The sequence below is a fragment of the Priapulus caudatus genome, unplaced genomic scaffold, assembly GCF_000485595.1.
Source record: "Priapulus caudatus unplaced genomic scaffold, Priapulus_caudatus-5.0.1 Scaffold73, whole genome shotgun sequence".
In the NCBI taxonomy this organism is placed as follows: Eukaryota; Metazoa; Priapulida; class Priapulimorpha; order Priapulimorphida; family Priapulidae; genus Priapulus; species Priapulus caudatus.
The window spans coordinates 417,604-437,253 of NW_014577134.1; the positions used below are offsets into that span (position 1 = coordinate 417,604).

At 42.4% G+C, this 19,650-nt stretch overlaps 1 protein-coding gene across 2 annotated transcripts in view; it reads left to right on the forward strand.

Annotated features, from left to right (window-relative positions):
• Positions 1-19,650, forward strand: part of LOC106821443 (zinc finger protein 135-like) — a 104,834-nt gene that overhangs the window by 71,166 nt on the left and 14,018 nt on the right. For both annotated transcript variants that reach the window (XM_014826245.1, XM_014826246.1), the window contains 2 exons: positions 1,712-1,765; positions 12,536-12,604. In XM_014826245.1, the coding sequence (XP_014681731.1) occupies positions 1,712-1,765; positions 12,536-12,604 (123 nt within the window). The remainder of the gene's footprint in view (positions 1-1,711; positions 1,766-12,535; positions 12,605-19,650) is intronic.

Sequence of the window (19,650 nt, forward strand, 5' to 3'; positions counted from 1 at the left end):
TCTCTCTCTCTCTCTGTTCGTTGTCGTTGTCGTGTGTGTGTGTTGTGTGTTGTGTGTGTGTGTGTTGTGTGTGTGTTGTGTGTGTCGTGTTGTGTGTGTGTGTGTGTGTGTGTGTGTGTGTGTGTGTGTGTGTGTGTGTGTGTGTGTGTGTGTGTGTGTGTGTGTGTGTGTGTGTGTGTGTGTGTGTGTGTGTGTGTGTGTGTGTGTGTGTGTGTGTGTGTGTGTGTGTGCGTGTGTACTCCTCTCTCTTCGTAAGATCTAGCGCTATGTAGATGGTAGATGCACAGGCCTTGCGTGCTGGCGTAGCAATATTCCGCTGCTGTGTGTTGTAGTTGTTACAGATGTACTAATCACATAGAACACGTGGCTTCGTAAATCTCTTTTCCGTACTGCTATCTCTCTCTCTCTCTCTGTGTATATTCTCTCTCTCTCTCTCTCTCTCTCTCTCTCTCTCTCTCTCTCTCTCTCTCTCTCTCTCTCTCTCTCTCTCTCTCTCTCTCTCTCTCTCTCTCTCTCTCTCTCTCTCTCTCTCTCTCTCTCTCTCTCTCTCTCTCTCTCTCTCTCTCTCTCTCTCTCTCTCTCTATCTCTCTTTTCCTCTTATTTCCCCCTCTTTCTTTTAAATTCATGTAATCGCCCACCTTTCTCTCTTACTGGGTGTAGTGATCTAGATATGTGGTTAGTGGCTATCGTCTGTGTTATGCTCGAGTATTTTTTCACGATCGGCTGTCTTTTGTAAAGGTCGCTGCAGTTCAGTGGATGTATAGCCCGCCTACACTTTGTAGTCGACACTTATTGCGAATACGTATTTCGTCCGGTTTGAACGAGGCTGTCGTGAAACGAAGCTTACATCAGGTTTATATGCGGATTTTTCGTGTTGTAGTACTTAGTGGCTGTCTCGTAACTGTTTCAAGTTATGTTGTCTTGCTCTCGTCTGCACGGCATAGATCATAGGTCGTCTGACAACCACACAGTGGTGTTTATTAAATCTATATGTAAGCACGTTTTCACTCGAAGCTACTCGCGTAGAAGACAATAAATTCAACGATATGAATATACGTATTTGATTAGAGAGTTTGTAAGGCGTATCTTATTTGGTGAGATTTAAGCGGGCCTTGCTACGGTGTAGTACTTTCGTTTTGTTTATTCAGACTAGGTACACGGTAGTTAGCGCCCGTCAGGTGCTACTGCTTCGGCCGTTTAGAATACTCACATACATAGATTGTGTTGAATCTCTTGCTTTTTGGTAAATTTTCGCTAGACATTCGTAAAGGTTTCTGACGTAAACGTGTAACTTAGCCGTGAAATTAATCGCACTGTAATGTGATACAGGCATAAATTTTAATGAACTAGAGCTAGTGTATAATCAGTCGCAAAAATATTAATTACCGAGCGTGCGGTGCGTGAGAAAGGAACACACGTAAGATACGCAATGATTACTTCAAATAGTCAATAGTCAATACTTCACTAGGTTTAGTGGTCGAACCGACAGCAACGAATCTGTTGCTATTGGCCCGAATGATGGGCCGCTCGCTGCTATCTTGACAGAGCTAACTTGATCGGAACTTGATTATTGACCCTGTTATTGTTTCCACTTAGAATGCGGATGCAGTCAGCAAGCTGTTTGCTTGTAAGTGTTATATACGTCGCGCGGGCAGATAGGTTTTGTCGACTTATGTCTCAACCATATTTTCCTTTCTTCCACATGTGCAGCTCTTTGAACGGTCCGGCGTGCGGAGGATTCATGAATGGAATACGAACCATAAGGTAGGATTTCTAGTTGAACCGTTGATCGTGCGTGTTGTTCGCTAATGCCTTGTGCTAGCCGTATCAACTTCTCGCTAGCATCACCCAGATGAGACGGGATACCAGAGAAGTGTTGCACAGGCTGGAACCTTTTCATTTTAAACGTATTGCGAGACACCTTCACACACGCACGCACGCACGCACGCACGCACGCACGCACGCACGCACGCACGCACGCGGCAGCTACTATGTCTGCGTCCGTATGGCTTTGCATCGAATAGATGCTCGAGAGATTTGCTAGTGACGGTGTCATCACGTGACTATGGTGAGCGATCGCGCGATGCACGCGCAGAAGAAACTTTTTCGCAGATTAGTCCGGCAGAAAAGATGGCTTTTTTGCTTGAACCTTGCAATTGGGTATATAGTTTTTTTTATTGCTCTAAAAGTTTGCCTTCATAGTCTACTTCAATGATCCACCAACTGTCACTCTGGCAGTGGTGGGGAATTTACTCTACACATCCTTTATTTAATACTAGCTGCAGGTACCCGCTGCGCTGCAAAATCGTGCTACTAATTCATACTACTAATAATCGGACACAATAGGAACATTGGTAAAAATGGAGAATAACATTGCACACAATATCAATATTTACAAATCAGTCTAATAAAATAATAAGCATGGTAAAAAAACTGTTACGTATGTCATTTATATCACAGCACAACCCAACTTAGAACCCCTGGAACATAATAGTAATATGGTGTAAATGACAAAAAGTTATTATAACAGCATGTACGAATGGGTTGCACTTTTCATTTCAAAGCCTCTTGATAAACAATGTTTTTCGTTTTATTCTCTGGTGCAAATATGTAGAGATTCCTGGCGTCTCCAACTGTTGAGCTCCCCACGTACAGCTGTCCGTGGGAGAAGCAGGACTGTCCGAGGTGCAGACCGACGACAGACAGCGTCTGGCCTTGAGCTTTGTTGATGCTCATGGCGAAGTTTAGTTTGATGGGGAATTGTATTATTTGTGAGGACTTTAAAGGTGACATGGATGTACTGGGAGGCCATCCTCACACGTTAGTCAATACTGGCCAAGATGAAGTGCCTGTAGAGATTTCTCCATACGGCTTAGTAATTCAGAGAACAGACCTCAAGACAGACCATGAAAAAGCAAACACAGTCGTCACAGCACAGGCGATATATGCAGCACAAGAAGAGAAGAAGAAAGTCATTGTTGAGGCACATGACACAGATATGTACGTTCTGTTGCTGTACCATTACCTCGATAGAGGGCTTAACATCCCTATGATAATGCAGTCACCAAGGAAAGGCAGAGCTGTTGTGGATATTAGTGCTACAGTGATAAAGTATTCCAGCATCATTCCCGACATGTTACCAGCCCATGCCCTGACAGGTTGCGACACTGTTCCCATGTGCCACGGGATCGGAAAGGGCAAGATGTTGAAAACGCTTCGAGGAGGAAAATGCAGCTTGAGCCTCCTTGGGAATCAGACTGATGACTTTGATGATGGGTTGCTCCAGTCCACAGCTTTTTTCTCAGCATGCTACAACATGCATGATGCAACATCCATGCCTAAGTCAAGAATTCAAGCTTGGAAAACAAAGACAGGTAGAAAAGGAGCAACAGCTACACCGAAGCTGTGCCCTCTGCCACCCACCGCTTCATTCAAAGAAAATGTCAAAAAAGCACACTATCAGTGCTGCATCTGGAGACATGCCCTACAAGAGCATCCAGACCTTGATCCCACGGAATATGGCTGGGTAAGGGATGAGGAAACTAAGTCCCTACAGCCTATAGCTGTCGCTCTCCCTGTTACGACTTTCCCAGCACCAGATTACATACGCAAGCTCATCAAGTGTTCTTGTTCTTCGGAGAGTCCATGCAAGTCCAAGGGCTGTGGTTGTAACATTGGTAGACTGGCGTGTACAATGTTTTGCAATTGTCAGGGCAGTGCTGCATGTTGTAATGAACAAACTAGAGTCGTCCAACACGAAGCCTTTGATGACGAGGAAGAGGAGGAGGAGGACGATTAAGACTGATTTTGTTTTGAAATTGTACCAGAAAATGTAAATTGTAGGTAACCTATAAAACTAATTTTCGTGGATTTTGCGTGTTTAACATAGGGGAAGGTTTAACGGTAAACCAATTTTTATGCCTAATCACAGACGTTTATTCGTTTATGCTTGTATTAGTCTATAACTATTTCAAAATTTCAAATGCATCTGTAAATGATGGTATAATATAATTTTTACATGCATTGGCATCTCATTATTGGACACTAGGCTTTATTTAATCCAAATTCAATTGTTTATGATGCGGTTTTGGATAAATCTACATTAAATAAAATTCCCCACCACTGAGCAACTGCCAGTTGTTAGAAATGCCTTATTTGGTGCAAGAACATAAGAAAACGAACGTAAGAAAAACTATATACCTCCATGCAAACCATATGCCCTATTCTGCCGGACTAGATCGCAATGACGTTGTTTGTATTGTTACTCCTGTCGCAGTAGTGGAAAATCGGCGTCGACTCGTTATACGACGCGGCGCCGCGTAAGAGATGCGGTTTCACTGCCTCTGAGGCGTCTGTCTAGACACTCCCCACTACCTGCCTACTAATGCGGATCACAGTCTTATGCTTGCCGAAAATGCAAGCATATCTGCGTGAAACCAACGAAATACTAACGATTGCCTAGTCGTGCTAACATCACTGAACTACACGAGTCCGCGGCCGCAGAAATAATCAGCTAATGGCGAATAGTGCATTTTATCCATTTTTACCAAGCACTAGTTCTTTTCGTTATCCTGTCACCAACCCACCGCAATATTCAATGGAGCTGAATTGATAGAGTTTTACACGCAGAATCAGTGACTGGCTTATAGACGCAGACGTTCGTCTGTAACTCACAGACATGCTTGCAAATGTTTTTACTTTAACTGAGAGACAAAGAGAATGGATAATACGGTTGCAAGTAAAACAAGCAGGCACGCCGCTGGCAGGTAGGTAGCAGTCGCAGTAGCACAGGTAGATATGTTCAGTTGCACACACAGGCAGACTGGCAACAACAGGTAGCCAAGCAGGCAGGCGGTCAGGCAGGCAGGCAGACACGTAAGCTTGCAGCCAGGCTTGCAGGCAGGTAAGCATGAAACTAGTGGGTAGGCAGGTAAGCATGAAACTAGTGGGTAGGCAAGCAGGTAAACACAGTCTGACAGACAGTGTCGGACGAACAGGCAGACACAAACTAATTCACATAGTCAGGCAGACAGGCAGGCATATCCAGGCAGGTATAGTCTGATGGGCAGTCAGTTGGGAGACTGAAAGCCCAATGTCACCTAAGATCTATATAGTGATAATTCTGTTTCACCATGGAGCACGAGCAACACTGACCATTACAGTCAAGCCTGTATTGTAGTAACCTTAGGCGGTTCTGTGATGTCAACTCGGCAACAGTCCCGGCAAACGGCAGTTCTGTGCAGTCAATACCACGACAGCTCTGGCAACCGGCAGTTCTGTTCTTGTCAACTCGGCAGCGGTTCTGGCAATCAAGCAACAAGATTTCTCTGCGGCCGTCTCAGCTAAGTTGTGCCGTCGATCAACAGGACTTCTTGCCAAGGGACGCTATCCTGCGCCATGTAGCGTCGTCATCGTAGGCGTAGCCTCGAAGTTTAATAATGACAGTACAGTTCAGAGGAGATGTGGTTGCCGCATTCGGGGTAACCGATGCGCCACAACATACGGCAGTGGTGGCAAGTGGGCGAAGACCGTATAATGCGACCGCGTCCAGGGTAACCGACGACCAACCTACAATCCACAACGTTAAAACCACCAGAAGACATCCTCTCACCCTTGGCGCTTGGAATATACGTACCTCTAATGATAGTAATAATTCAATCAGACCAGAACGTGTAACAGCTATCATCTGCAGAGAATTAGAGAAAACATGTATTGATATCTGTGCGCTCAGTGAAGTGCGGCCCGGCTCAGGCAATATCGTTGAACGATGTCACACAATCTACTGGAGTGGAGGAAAAGAGAAAGCAGCAGGTGTTGGTTTTGCCATCTCCAACAAACTAGCTCCTCAAGGTATCAATCCGATACCAATCAATGACAGGCTTATGTCAGTGCGCATATACAGTTGAAGAGTGGCGAACACCTTATACTTAGCGTATATGCACCAATTATGCAAAGAACACATAAAGACAAAGAACAGTTTTGCGAACGGCTTGGCACTTGCATTACAGCAGCTAAAGATGACAGCATCATAGTTCTAGGTGATCTTAATGCTCGTGTTGGCATAGACTGGAAATCGTGGCCATCTGTCATTAGTAAACACGGCGTTGGTAATATGAATTCAAATGGACTAATGCTATTAGAGTTCTGTACCAGATTTCAGCTTGCAATCATGGGTACAATGTTTCAACTTAAAGACAGCCCGAAGAACACATGGCAGCACTTGCGGTCAAAGCACTGGCATCAGATTGACCATGTACTAGCAAATCAAGCTGCAAAGCAACACGTCATAGTAACCAAAGTCAATCAAACAGCAGACTGCTTCACTGATCACAAGTTGATTGTTTGTAAGAGTTATTTCTCCATAAAACCAAAGAAGAAGGCCACAAAGCCTCTCAAAAAGCTTGACACTGGCCTCAACAATGAAAGAAAAGAAATGCTGGAACAGTTCTTGAATGAAAAATTGTTTGATTGCAAAGAACATTGGGAAGAACTCAAAGAAGTGCTTCAAAATGCAGCCAAAAACGTATTTGGAAAGAAGGAAAAGAAACAGAATGACTGGTTTGATGAGCAGGATGGAGAAATCAGAGAGCTGCTTCAAAACAAGAAACTGAACAGGAATGCTCTTAGAGAGCGTATCAGAAAGCTAAAGAATGACTGGTTCCAGCGAAAAGCTGAAGAAGCAGAGATTTTTTCACAGATAAAATAACCATAGAGAATTTTATGCCACTCTCAATGCTGTCTACGGTTCAAGAACTAAAAGCTCCCATCTTGTTAGATCAAAAGATGGCGAGCTCTTGACTTCACCAGATAGCATCAAAGACAGATGGGTAGAGCATTTCAGTGATCTTCTGAATCAACCAACTGATGTTGATTTAAGCATCTTGGATGACATAGAGGAACATCCAATTATTGCGTCCTTCGATGATCCAATCTCAGTAGAAGAGCTAGATAAATCTCTCAAAAACACCACTTTAGGAAAAAGTCCGGGCCCTGATGGAATACTCCCTGTGTTTTTGTGCATGGCGGCGCTCGTTTGAGAGCTTTCCTACTTGTACTCTTTCACATCTTCTGGACAAAAGAGGACATTTCCTCTGACTTGATTGATCCTAACATCACCATCCTGTTCAAGAAAGGGGACAGAAGTCAGTGCGGCAATTATAGAGGTATATCACTTCTAGGCGTAGTTGGTAAAGCCCTAGCAGACGTCATCTTGCAGAGACTACATCACCTTGCAGAGACGATATACCCACAATCTCAGTCAGGGTACCGCAGGGGCAGAAGTACTGTGGATGGAATCTTCATCCTTCGACAAGTAATGGAGAAAACGAGAGGCTCAGTTGTTTTATATAGCTTTTGTGGACTTTACTAAAGCGTTTGACACCGTCAATCGTGAGCTACTCTTTATCATCTTGAGTAAGCTGGGCTGCCCTGTAAAGTTCATAAGAATCATAAAGGAGCTATATACGAACGTACATGCCAGACTCATTGTAGATGGTGAACTCACACAGGCCTTTGAGTACAACCGTGGTGTCAAGCAGGGTTGTAAGCTAGCACCAACACTCTATGGCATCTACGCAGCAGTTTTACTTTGTCCTGCTTATAAGGAAATCAAGCACACCTGCAGTGTAAAGGTCAGATTTCGCTATGATGGTGATCTATTTGATCTTCGAAGACTGAACTCAAAGACCAAAGTTTTTACCGAGTACATCAGAGAGGCTCAATATGCAGACGATATAGCCATATTCAGTGGCACTTCAGCAGGGCTACAGTTGTTACTCACAGCTTACAACGACCTTGCTAAGAAGATGGGACTACGTATTAACACTGCAAAGACAGAGACCATGTGCATTGGTACTGAAGCTGAGTTCTTCATAGCTGACACCAAGTTGGTGAACGTCACCCGCTTCAAATACCTTGGCAGCTAGGTAACAAATGACTACTCTATGAAAGAGGAACTTGCAGCTCGTATCCAAGCAACATCATGTGCATTTGGTCGACTACGTCAAAGAGTTCAACTAACGTGACCTTACAATAAACACTAAAGTTAAAGTCTACAACCAGTGTCTTATGCCACTTCTGATGTACGGCAGTGAAACCTGGACTCTGTACCATTATCAAGTTCGACAACTGAGAACAATACAACAACGTCACCTGCGCTTAATCATGCATATTAAATGGGATCATTACATCAGTAACGAGGAGGTCCTGAACAGAGTGGGTGTTGTTTGTTGGCTGCGTTGGTTTGGCCACGTCTGTAGAATGGATAATGACAGACCAGCAAAGGCACTCCTATACAGCGAGCTAGCAAATGGATCCCGATCTGTTGGTTGCCCTAAATTGAGATATAAGGATACCTGCAAAGGTGCTCTGAGGTGTGGTAATGTTCTTGATCAGTGGTGGAATGTTGTAGACAACAGACAGGAGTGGAGAGGTATTGTGCATACAACTTGTGAATGCTTCAACATAAAGAGAATCAAACAGTATGAAAGAAAAAGTGAACGAAGACTTAGAATTCTTGAAGAATTTGAACAAAAGATGATCTATGAACTTTATAGCGATAGATATTTGTACTACATTATTATTCTGTGTAATGCCCGTTTCGGGCTCTCCCTAGGCGTATATATATATATATATATATATATATATATATATATGTATGTATGTATGTAACAGCCGATCAAATAAAATGATAAAAACATCTTTATTGTTGAGCGTTGTTCATGGATTGATCCTGATTTTACTGTATAACTGTCCCGATGAAAACTGCAAAAGTGGTGTTTATGGGCAGTTGGCCGTTCTGTATAGGTGGCCGCTAACACAGGGCTGACTGTGTATCAGATCTACTTCTGCTGTATATAGATCATTGTGCGCGTTTCCTGGATAAGGTGTAGATATGTGTGAGCAGCAGGGGATGTGTCAGCAGCAGCAGCAGCAGCAGCAGCAGCAGCAGCAGCGTTCCCTGCGCACGTTTCCATCATCAGCCTCACCGTAAATGTTCACGTGTTGTTTGTTCCCTCCATTAGAACCGCAGACAAACTGCTAGCGTTAGGTAGGAATTTATCGCCGCGTGTAGGTACAAGTGAACATGTGGACCTGAGTGGCAGTTCTTCACAACGTCTGTCTGTATTCAGTCTAGACTGGTCTGTTCAAAGACCAGACATACATAAAGTATACATGTATAGTTATCGTTGATTTGTGGTAAGCGCGTTGATAACGCGTCTGTATAAAGTACTATCTATAGATCTGTGATGATATGACGTTTACCAGCGCATGCAATTTACTATATAGTCATATGTCGTATCTTCCGTAGCTATAAATCTTTATCTAAGCTTAATTTCATAATTCAATCGTATCTACTCGTCAGGTGATTTCAAAGGGAAAAGCTAATTAATTTCTTATGAAGAGTGACATGACGTTTGCCCCTATACGGAGTTATCAAATCTTTATTGTCATATCTGTGTCTTCCCGTTTAATATACATTTCTAAAATTACAACGAACAACTTTTTCCAGGTGAAGTGAAATCGCGAGTGTTATTTTGTACTAGCAAATTGAATTTTAACTTGCCTTCACCACTTGAAAAGGTTCAAGCCATAGAGACATTTTTGCAGACGAAAATTGATTTTTGTGCCACAGCATGCGCTGCTTGACATTAGTCTCTTCAACAGACAGGTTTTTATAGCTGTCTAGGTCTGGCCTTGGTAGAATTAAATCTTCATTCATTTTTACATTCGAAATGCTGTAAAAACTTGAGTTGTCATGACAACGAATTTTAGAAAGTTTACTCAATAACCCAGCCAATGGCAACACCCGATTGAGTACATCATGGAGTCTCACAAAGCCATTGTAAAATAAACAAATATTTTACCTGGCTATTTTGCCAAATGCTTTATTGGCTGACAGGCGTACCCACCGCAGAGGACCCTTGGATATGTGATACACGCGATGAAATGCAACGAATTCACGATTTAATACATTTTGTCATTACTGTCGGCGGCGTGACTGAATATGCGTAACATGTTAACAGTTGGTAACTTGGTATCACATATCACATGTGTATGTGTAGCATGTGTGTACAGGCTCTATCACGACCTATAGTGACTGGACTTATGTGTCATGTATAAAGGTGGTAGCACGGGGATATCATGACATGTCTGCATGTGGTGTCAAATGTGCAGGGGTACCGTATCTCTAAGGGTGGTATTTGTGTGTAGGGGTGTTGTATTTCTACGTGTCGTGTCAGATTTGTAGGGGGTATCATCTGTATAATGTTGGTTTCTCGTGTGCAGGAGTATCATTATATCAGGAGTAGATAATAGAAGATCTTCTATTATCTACTCCTGATTATATGTCTTCATGTTGTGTCAGAAGTATAAGGATACCATATCTGGAAACGTGGTTTCTCGTGTGTAGGGGTATCATGATATGGCTTCATGTTGTGTCAGAAGTATAAGGGTACCATATCTGGAAACGTGGTTTCGCGAGTGTAGGCGTATCATGATATGTCAACATGTTGTGTCACATATGTAGAAGTATAATATTTCTACACGTTGGGTCACTTGTGTTAGTTGTGTAGGAACATCATACGTTTGAAGGCATATGTGTACAGGTGGTATCTTACATACAGGTGGTAATCATATCTGTGTACGGGTGATATCACATGCGTCCAGGGAAATATCGTATGTGTGCAGCTGGTATCACATGTGTGACTGCATGGGACTGACTACGTTACATGTGTTACCAGTTGGTGGCACGTGTTTGTAGTGAATGTGACAATCTCTACAACCCATGTTAACAGGTGGGGTGGTGTATGTGTGGGGTGAATGTGACTAATTACGTTTTTTTACATGTCAACGGGTCGCGTAACAGGTATATTCGTGTGTTTTCGACTGTATTTCATGCTTCTCATTTGTATGTTTCTCACGACAAATTTTTTGTTTTTCTTGAACGAGGGGTAAATGGTTATTTTTTCAACGACTTTATTTTTCTAATATAAAGCAACTGCAGTTGAAAAATGCTAACGGTGATGCCTGCCGCGCCATCTTTGTAATTAAACATCTATCATCTCCTGTTAAACAGCGTTAACGCGTTGACAACCCTCGTGTGCGACCCCCCTGAATCCCTTGTCCTACCTAGACAAGCGCTGCATGGGCGCCATGTTATAATGACCTCATTTAACGGACGTTTCGCTTAGCAGACGAGCCTCATGAAAGCATTTCATTCGTTAAAGGATGTATGATTGTATTCTGTGATTCTAAAGACATGCTGCTTGCATGAGTTCTGCCGAATCCAACCATTCGTTAACGATATTCATGAAACATGACAATTTCCCCGTTACTCCAATAAGCGATTGCAAAAGATTTGGATATCCACAACAGACATTATTTATATTATACAATATATAGGCTCCTATGTCCTCCTATTGGTACCGACATGTCACCTGACTTCAACAACGAATTAGATAATGAACGGTAGCCACGCTTGGCCACTTGGCAAAGAGCGTAAGTGTTCAACAAAGGTTTGAATGAAATAGGTTATCAATGCTAGTCACATCCTGCATTCAGCGTGCGGCGACATTATTGGTATAAAACATGATGGCGGAGCCCGCCTGTTTACAGAGATACGTGCAGCTGCGACAGTTAAATTCTAGAACGGGTCACGCGTCAGTTAACGCAGCAACCGCGGGAGAGCAGGTTGTCCCGAGAACTGTAGGAAAAAAACGACCACTTGCAATGAAAACGAAATTCTATCAATAAATCGCGCTGTTTGAAAGTTGGAAAATCGACGCGATATCGATGAATTCACATTTATGAATCGTAATTATGAGCGTGAAAATCTTTGACATTGAGAATCCGAGAGGCGAGTGAGGGCGCAGGTTGCAGATCTGCGAAAGTAGACGAAATTAAATTGATCACTCGGCGACTTTAACGCGCCTCGATGTGTCGTCAGTGGTGGCGCTCGTGCTGCCATGTTCTCAGTGAAACGACTAGTTGTTGAGCCATAGACACAATATACTAGTTAGATTTATATACTAGTCGATCTGCATACATTTCTTGTGGGTTGAGCGGTGTCTTTCTATACGCAGCGTAAAAGGAAGCCTCAGTGCAAGTCCATAAGATTTGCGGTTCTGTGTGAGTTATCGTTAGCAAGTGTACGCTCTGTTACACATTTGAATGTTCGCCAGGTGGTTTTAATTGTCCTCGTGCACTAGCTGTACGTGTTCTGCTATAACGGTCAGTTATCGACGTCTCTCTTATGTGTGTTACGTCATCGTTGGTCATGTTTTTTTAGAGAAAAGCGTACTAGCTCTATAGATCAGCTCATCTCACCTACATAGGATATTATAAACAATGGTATCTGTAAACAGCTTGAGATCCGTGCAATTATAATTAATTACATGCTACTTTTGTGACTCGTTGGATAATCAGTAACACGGATACGCGGTAGCAGAGTAGCACTCTTAATTATGTAATATGTATATTTTAGTGTTCTTTGCCTTTATGTTCACTGTTACAATATACTGTTTTAATTTTCAGGGAAATGCCTCAACCGGGCTACAAGGCAATATGTCTGAAGACGGTCATGGGAGGCAATCTTACACGGGTGTAAGTAACAGATCGAGTACATCCTACCTGCTGTTTCTTCTCAATACAGTATAATAAATACACTTTTGAAGCTGCTTTTACATAAAATCAAATTAAAGGAATATGGACTGCCTACCAAGTCGATGTGATCGCGATATCCGCTATCTCTAGCCTGTCAACGTCAAATTAAAGTACACGAAGACATTGTATTCACTCTATGATATTTCTATGTCCAGTAGCAGCCCGCGTTACCTAGACTAGGTCGTAGTTCGTCAGCTCACCCTGTTCGCATGGACTGTGCAAATATGATTTTTGCCATGCATGACAGATGAATCCGTCTAGAATCGTAACTGCTGTCCGTCTTCTAGTTTACTTTCGGATATCCGAAACACTTATTTGACGAGCAGAAAACGTTACATTAACCATTTCCGAGGAGATGGTATAAGCATAAATTTAGCGTCAATTTAACAATTTTAGATATGCTGTTTCATTGTATTTGATTAGCTACTACAGTCACTTTAATGACGATCTCAATAGTTGCAAATGAGTTAAGTCGAAACGCTTCTTATCAGATTAATTGTTAGGTATGGTGATTTTCCTTGATGGCCCACCCTCACGGTAACAGGAAAGTTATGTGGAGAGAGAGGGGGAGGAAACGAAAGAATAAGATATAGAAAAATTGAGGGAGAGGGTGAGAGAGAGCGCGATAGAGAAAAAAAGCGAACGAGAGAGAAAGAGAAAGAGAGAGAGAGCTGGAAATGGCCGGAGTAAAAGAAACGGATGGTCGCGAGGTGCGAAAGATAAGGAAAGTGATTGAGAGATAAAGTGTGTGGGAAGAGAAGGAGGGGAGAATGTGATGCGAAAGAAAGCGAGAACGCGAAGTCAAGAATATGTAATGAGTTTTTTATGTTATAAAATATCAAAACGTATAATATTATTAGCTTTACTTTATTCGCTTAGTCACACTTATATTTCCTTTTCGTCTTTCTATTTCGGTATTCTGCAGGTCTGCGAATGGATATATCCACGACTTCAGTGCATGCCTAAAATGCATCGCAGTCATTATATAGCCACTAACACCCAAAACCTGTCAAGATCGTGCTCAAGGCCAACTAAACCTCTTTCATTTCTGTTGCAGAAAAAAAATCCCTAAATCTAAATCACGTCTCCCCAAGCGCTTGCCCGCGCTGACCGGTAAACCTGAAACCAGATTTCCCAACATTATTATGAAGCGGCCCACAATAGCTCCCTTTCATTAATATCCAAAAACGCAAACAAAGAGTTTGTGCGCGCCAAAACCCGGCCAGTCATCAATGGTGCCTCATTATACAGCGCATATGCGTCCATGGCAGATTACTGAGGTGTGCAAGAGCGCGTGCGTGCATGCGTGCCCGCGTGCGCGTGCGAGTGCGCGGGCTTTCAAACCTGGGTCATCGTCGAGAAATATGGAATATTTCTTTCTGTTTAGGTTTGTCCAGATGAGACGGGCGGGATAAGAGCAATAAGCATTTGAATCGCCGCTATAATTGTGCGTGCATGATCAATGTGTGATGATGCCACTGTTTTGCAAAATATTCGGTTCGATGCCGATTTCTTTCGTGCGAATATGTTATTTGGACAGTTTGAAAATACGGGGCTCGTTGACACGGAATCGTTATTTTCTCTGTGATGACATATTCGTGATTACTTTCGTGTGCCTGCAAGTAGGTGTTTGAAGCTTTCGTGCCGGAGCATCTCTCGATCATGTTCTTGCAAAAAACACTAATTTTGTGCAGTTGCTTGGTAAATCTTCTTTTTCTTTGTTACTCTAGAATGTCAAGTATTTTATAGATTCAGGACGTTTGTATGAGGTATACGCGAAACAATTAGTGCGGTTAGCATTGATTTTTAAAACATTAATTATTTGTATATTAGTATAATTTTTTACATCTCGGTTCTTGTGGAACAATATACTAGACTTCGGTTAGGGGTTTTGAAACGTGCACCATTCTCACATTGCATTGAATTTTTATTAACCATGTCTTAAAATATTACTGGAAACTACAGTTGCGTTTACTCTGTGTTTCAACTACCCACCCCTTCATTATTGAATACTTAATTCCATGCTAAGCTACTCCGTCTAATTTAAACATTGTGCATATCATTATAATAAATCAAATCTTCTTTGACAGATGCCTGCCAGTCTCAATGGTCAGAGAGGAAAAAGCAAACAAAAACGAAACAACGTGCAACGCTGTGGCCAGTCTAGCGCATCCAGCCCTTTCTAAACGAGCGGTTCAGGTGGCAGTCTAAAACCGTCATTTGCATAGTCATGAAAAGAATCCAGTTTTGAAATGGGTTGGGTGATGTTTGAAGGTTGGCCGTCTTAGAGACAGGGGATGGTATATGGTTCCGTTTAGAGGCCCGACCCTATGTACTAGGTCTGTTACATTACAAAGTGCTAATGAAAGGGACATTGACACTGAAATTATATATGCGTTCATGTTTTTGATAGCCTAACAGCATATTTCAGCCACTGACCTATAGGTTTTAAATTACGGTACTTGGCTGCATAAAAAAATGCGAGAAAATGTCCCATATTATTCTTATCACTATGCTGCCAACGTTTACTATGATACCTACTACCATGAGCAATACCACCATTCATTATTATCACCATTATCATAACCACTGTCATCACTAATACTACCGTCACCATCAAACCCATAGATGCAACCCCCATCACAACCCTCACCACCACCATCATCACAACCCTCACCACCATCCCAACCAACACCACCATCACAATCCTAACCACCCTTACCGCTACCGCCGCCGCCGCCGCCGCCGCCGCCGTTACCATCATAGCTCTGCGTTCAGACAGCACTCAATTTTATATAATTATTGTTCGTATAGGGTTCTGTTTTACGACGTTTTTCGATGCTATGAGTTTGTGCGATGCGGCTATTTCATGCCTCGTGTCGCCTAACGTGGCGCGCGTGCACTGGGACGTTACTTCATACCTCCGGATCGAATGTTTTTCTTGCATTATTTTTCTTTAGAGGGGCCCCGCGATTTTCTCTACCCAATACGTCTCTCTTAATAGCTCATTATGTAACACGGAGTCTCCGGTAATTATTTAATCATGAAGATCGAAGACAAAATATTTAGTCTGAGCGTTCGCAAGAAAACTGCCAGCAAACGTTTGATAAATTGGCGCATGCAGGCAGTGACAGATGCCAAGCAATTCATTTGTTGTTAACTTCATCCGCCAACGGTTGCTGCTACCCAATGATATCTAGGGCAAATAACCTCAGTGACCAGTGCGTGTACGCGAACGTAGGTTGGGAGTGAAGGGGAGTGGAGGGAGGGAGGATCACTCACTAAAGCTGCGCTGGGCAAACCTGGAAGAGTGGCGCTGATAATTAATTAGATATAGTGAGTTGAGGGCTTCGTGTATCTTGACATTGCTATCGTGCAGTTAATATAATATGATGAGTAGATAAATACCTATACGTAACGGATGAGTGTTATAGTTGGCAGGCATAATTAATCGACCTTGAAACGTAAATTTGTGGATTATCGTATAGTACTTAAAACTCGTTCCAACTTCAAACGAATGACTGTATAGCTTGCGTAATATATATATATTGTGTAATATCTGTAGCAGGGCTGCATCGTGTGAAAAGCTTCATTGTTATCTACATTTTACAATACGCGTACACCGTGGCCAGCGTGTTGTAACGATTCGATGCATAATCTTGTCATCAAAGATTTTGAGCGCGCGTCGGTACAGCATGAGGCGCCATCTCTCGGTACAAAATTGAAGCTATATTGCCGGATTCCGTTGCGCACGCGTGTAATGTGCGTATTCATAGAGGGAAAGTCACCTTAGGATGAGCATATGCTTGCTGTGCGTGCTAGTGCAATTAACAGCGTATTCCGGCGGAATAATTGCCGTTACATTTTAAAATATCCCCCCTTGCGTGATTACGGGGGTGATCTTGGTTGGACCCTAGCCTTGCCAACTGCGTGTCAATAAATGTTTATCAAACTTTTCCTTTTTTTCTAATGCATCTACTTTGTGTGTCTGTCCCGGTAGGATGATAAAAAAAACTCACATACCCATGTGTCAGATAACCATCCGGCAGCTGTTGGATGCTACTAGCTGTATCACGGGGTCTACAAATTATCAAGGATAAATGAAAGGCACCAAGAGGCAGGCTCGAACTTTTTGTGGTGTTATTTTCCGTTTGCCGGGGTCCGATTTTATTCGGGATTTCTCGGCAGACAAAAATTTTGCGCTTCGCACTTTTTAGCGGGCTTCGCCCTGTTTATCAGGTGCTGCCTGAATCATGGCAGCTCTCTAGCTTGCCGTGGTGCGGTAGCTTTCAAATTCCTTCCTACACACAGCTCTGCTACCACTCACAATATTGTGCCTACACTTACTGCAATACACTCACTAGAAACCGTGCAGCATCACTTAAATAATTTCGAATTTCAAAAGAAAGGTCTACGCAATAACGTGAAGCGATTGTTTTAATTTTCAAAGTTGTGTAATCGATGGGCTGTCATCGACAACGTGATCTGTTGGTCTTCCTGCGATTGCTTGGGTCAGGGCCGTATATAGGTCGCTGTAGCTGATCTGCTACGGAAGGTTTAGCGGACATGGGCATATTACGCAGTTAGGAAACTCTTTATAACGTTTTCATTTAAATTTGTAATGTGTTTGCGATTTTTTTTTTTAACAAACAACATCGAACATTGATCGGGCAAAGCACATGGCTAGCATTCTTCCGTCAAAGTTTCGCGATTGTATAGTATTGATAAATGTTGTTTTCACATTTTACAGTGCATGCCATGCACAGAATAATGTCAGAATATCATCCCCCCCCCCCGTGTTTACCATTTCTGATTTATTAGCAAGTTATTTTCTATGAGAAGTCGAAGCGATAAAATGGTTCAGATATTCACGTTGCTGTACGATTTTTCGAAGCTGCATGTACGTGGCAATAAAGCGTTTCACTATTTTAACATTTCTACATGCCCTAGGCTGGCGAAGAAGCTTCGACTAAAACTAAATTCGTTTGAAGTTTTAACATAAACAATAAGTATGGTAGCAAAAAAATAACACTCATTATTAGCTTTTTTTCATATACGGCTCTGAACTTTTTGTTTTAGGAAGTATGCCTGTGCTGCCTTTGTATTAACGTATTTCGAAAAGTATGATGAAAATTTCGAGGATGATGCAGTAATTTGACTATGAAAGATAGGAACACTAAGAATAGTTTGATATGTAGTTTTCATTTTGTACCTGACACGCTTTTGACAAGACCTATTTATAATAATAACTCGGATACTTGAAGGTAACATTATTCTACATATTTGATTGTTAGCTGCGTGTTTCTTCCCGCTACCAAATGAATGATAGCATTTCTGCGTGATCAGTCCCTGAATGTTTTCATGTTTGTCTTCCCATTTGTTAGTCTGTGTTTTGCCTCGTCTACTGCGCGTCTACTGCGCGTCTACTGGGTTTCCTGCCGATCCTGTATTATAGGGTGCCACTACTAAAACATTGAGAACACGTGTCGCTATAAAACTGCGGATGTGTGTCAATAGTAAGTATATTTTAGTCTAATGGTTACATTGCAGATAATCCTGGTAACTAACAATACACAGTGTGTTGTATGTTTAGACATTTGACAATACACTGTGTATTGTTAGCAAGCTTTCAACAATACACTGTGTATTGTTGAACACCTAACAATACACTGTGTATGTTTGAACACCTTCTAACAATACACTGTGTATTGTAGTAGGGTACCTGTGGCAGCTTTCAACAATACACTGTTTATTGTTGAACACCTTCTAACAATACACTTTTTTTCTTTTCTTTTCTTTTTTATTCGTTTACTTTTTGATTTGTAAACTTGAAATTGACATTTATTGAAATTATTTTATTTATTTTATTGAATTTGTGCTAATGTGAACTCAATTACTATTTTATCAAATATTCACTAAACTTGTCAAAATCATCGGCATCCAGTATGTGTTAAAAATGGACACACGACTGCAGCGCGGGACTGTCAGCTATCACGGTTATACACTACGAACATTTGTCTAAATGGTTGTCTGCTACGAGAGGTGATATCTGTATAGTACAGATCGAATGTACCGCTAACGCACGTTTCTAAAAGCAGTTTTATTCGATGATCATTTTTTACGTTTCTCTGCATCTGTGGCCTTTATTTAGTACGTCAAATCAACATGTAGACTATTCAGTCGTCTTTGATTTTTGACATTATGAGGCCATTAACAAGCTTCGCGTTTGTATCTATTCAATTGATTTATGGAATTAGGCATTCTATAAACGACATGTGCTTCTAAAAATGCCAGTATGTATGTGGATGGCAGTGAAGTTGTTGCAAGGATTTTCCAACAGTCACTTAGCAGAAGTCCCACGTATGCAGACAGCTGATTCATAACTGTTCGAGCATCTTCGCGCTTCGAAAATCACGGCAGCATATGAAGAAATATCTAGAACTAGCGGATACCCGCGTTGCCCGGGGAAAATCAGTGGCGTTACTCAGTTGGTGACCGCTTGGTTGAAAGGAAAATACCCAAAAAAAATCGAACTATCTATCTATCCATGCATCCATCCATGCATCCATTGCATTACATGTCATCCCATCCCATCCCATCGCACCGCATCCCATTCCATCCCATGCCATATCCCATCCCATCCCATCGCATGCCATCTCATCGCATCCCAGGCCATGCCATGCCATCCCATCCCATCCCATCGCACCGCATCCCATCCCATCCCATCCTATCCCATGCATCCTATGCCATGCTATCCCATCCCATCTCATCCATCGCATGCCATCCATGCCATCCCATCCCATCTCATCCCAACAGTAGAAAACTAGACAGAGGGCACTCACGGAGAGTGCATACCTCCGCCAGCATGTAACATGTATGTGTTACGAGCTGGCTCGCCGCTCGCTGCTGGCTGCTGCCTGACTGACTTGCCTGCTGCTGACTCGCCGCTCGCTGGTGGTTGCTGGTGACTTCCTCGCCTGCTGCTG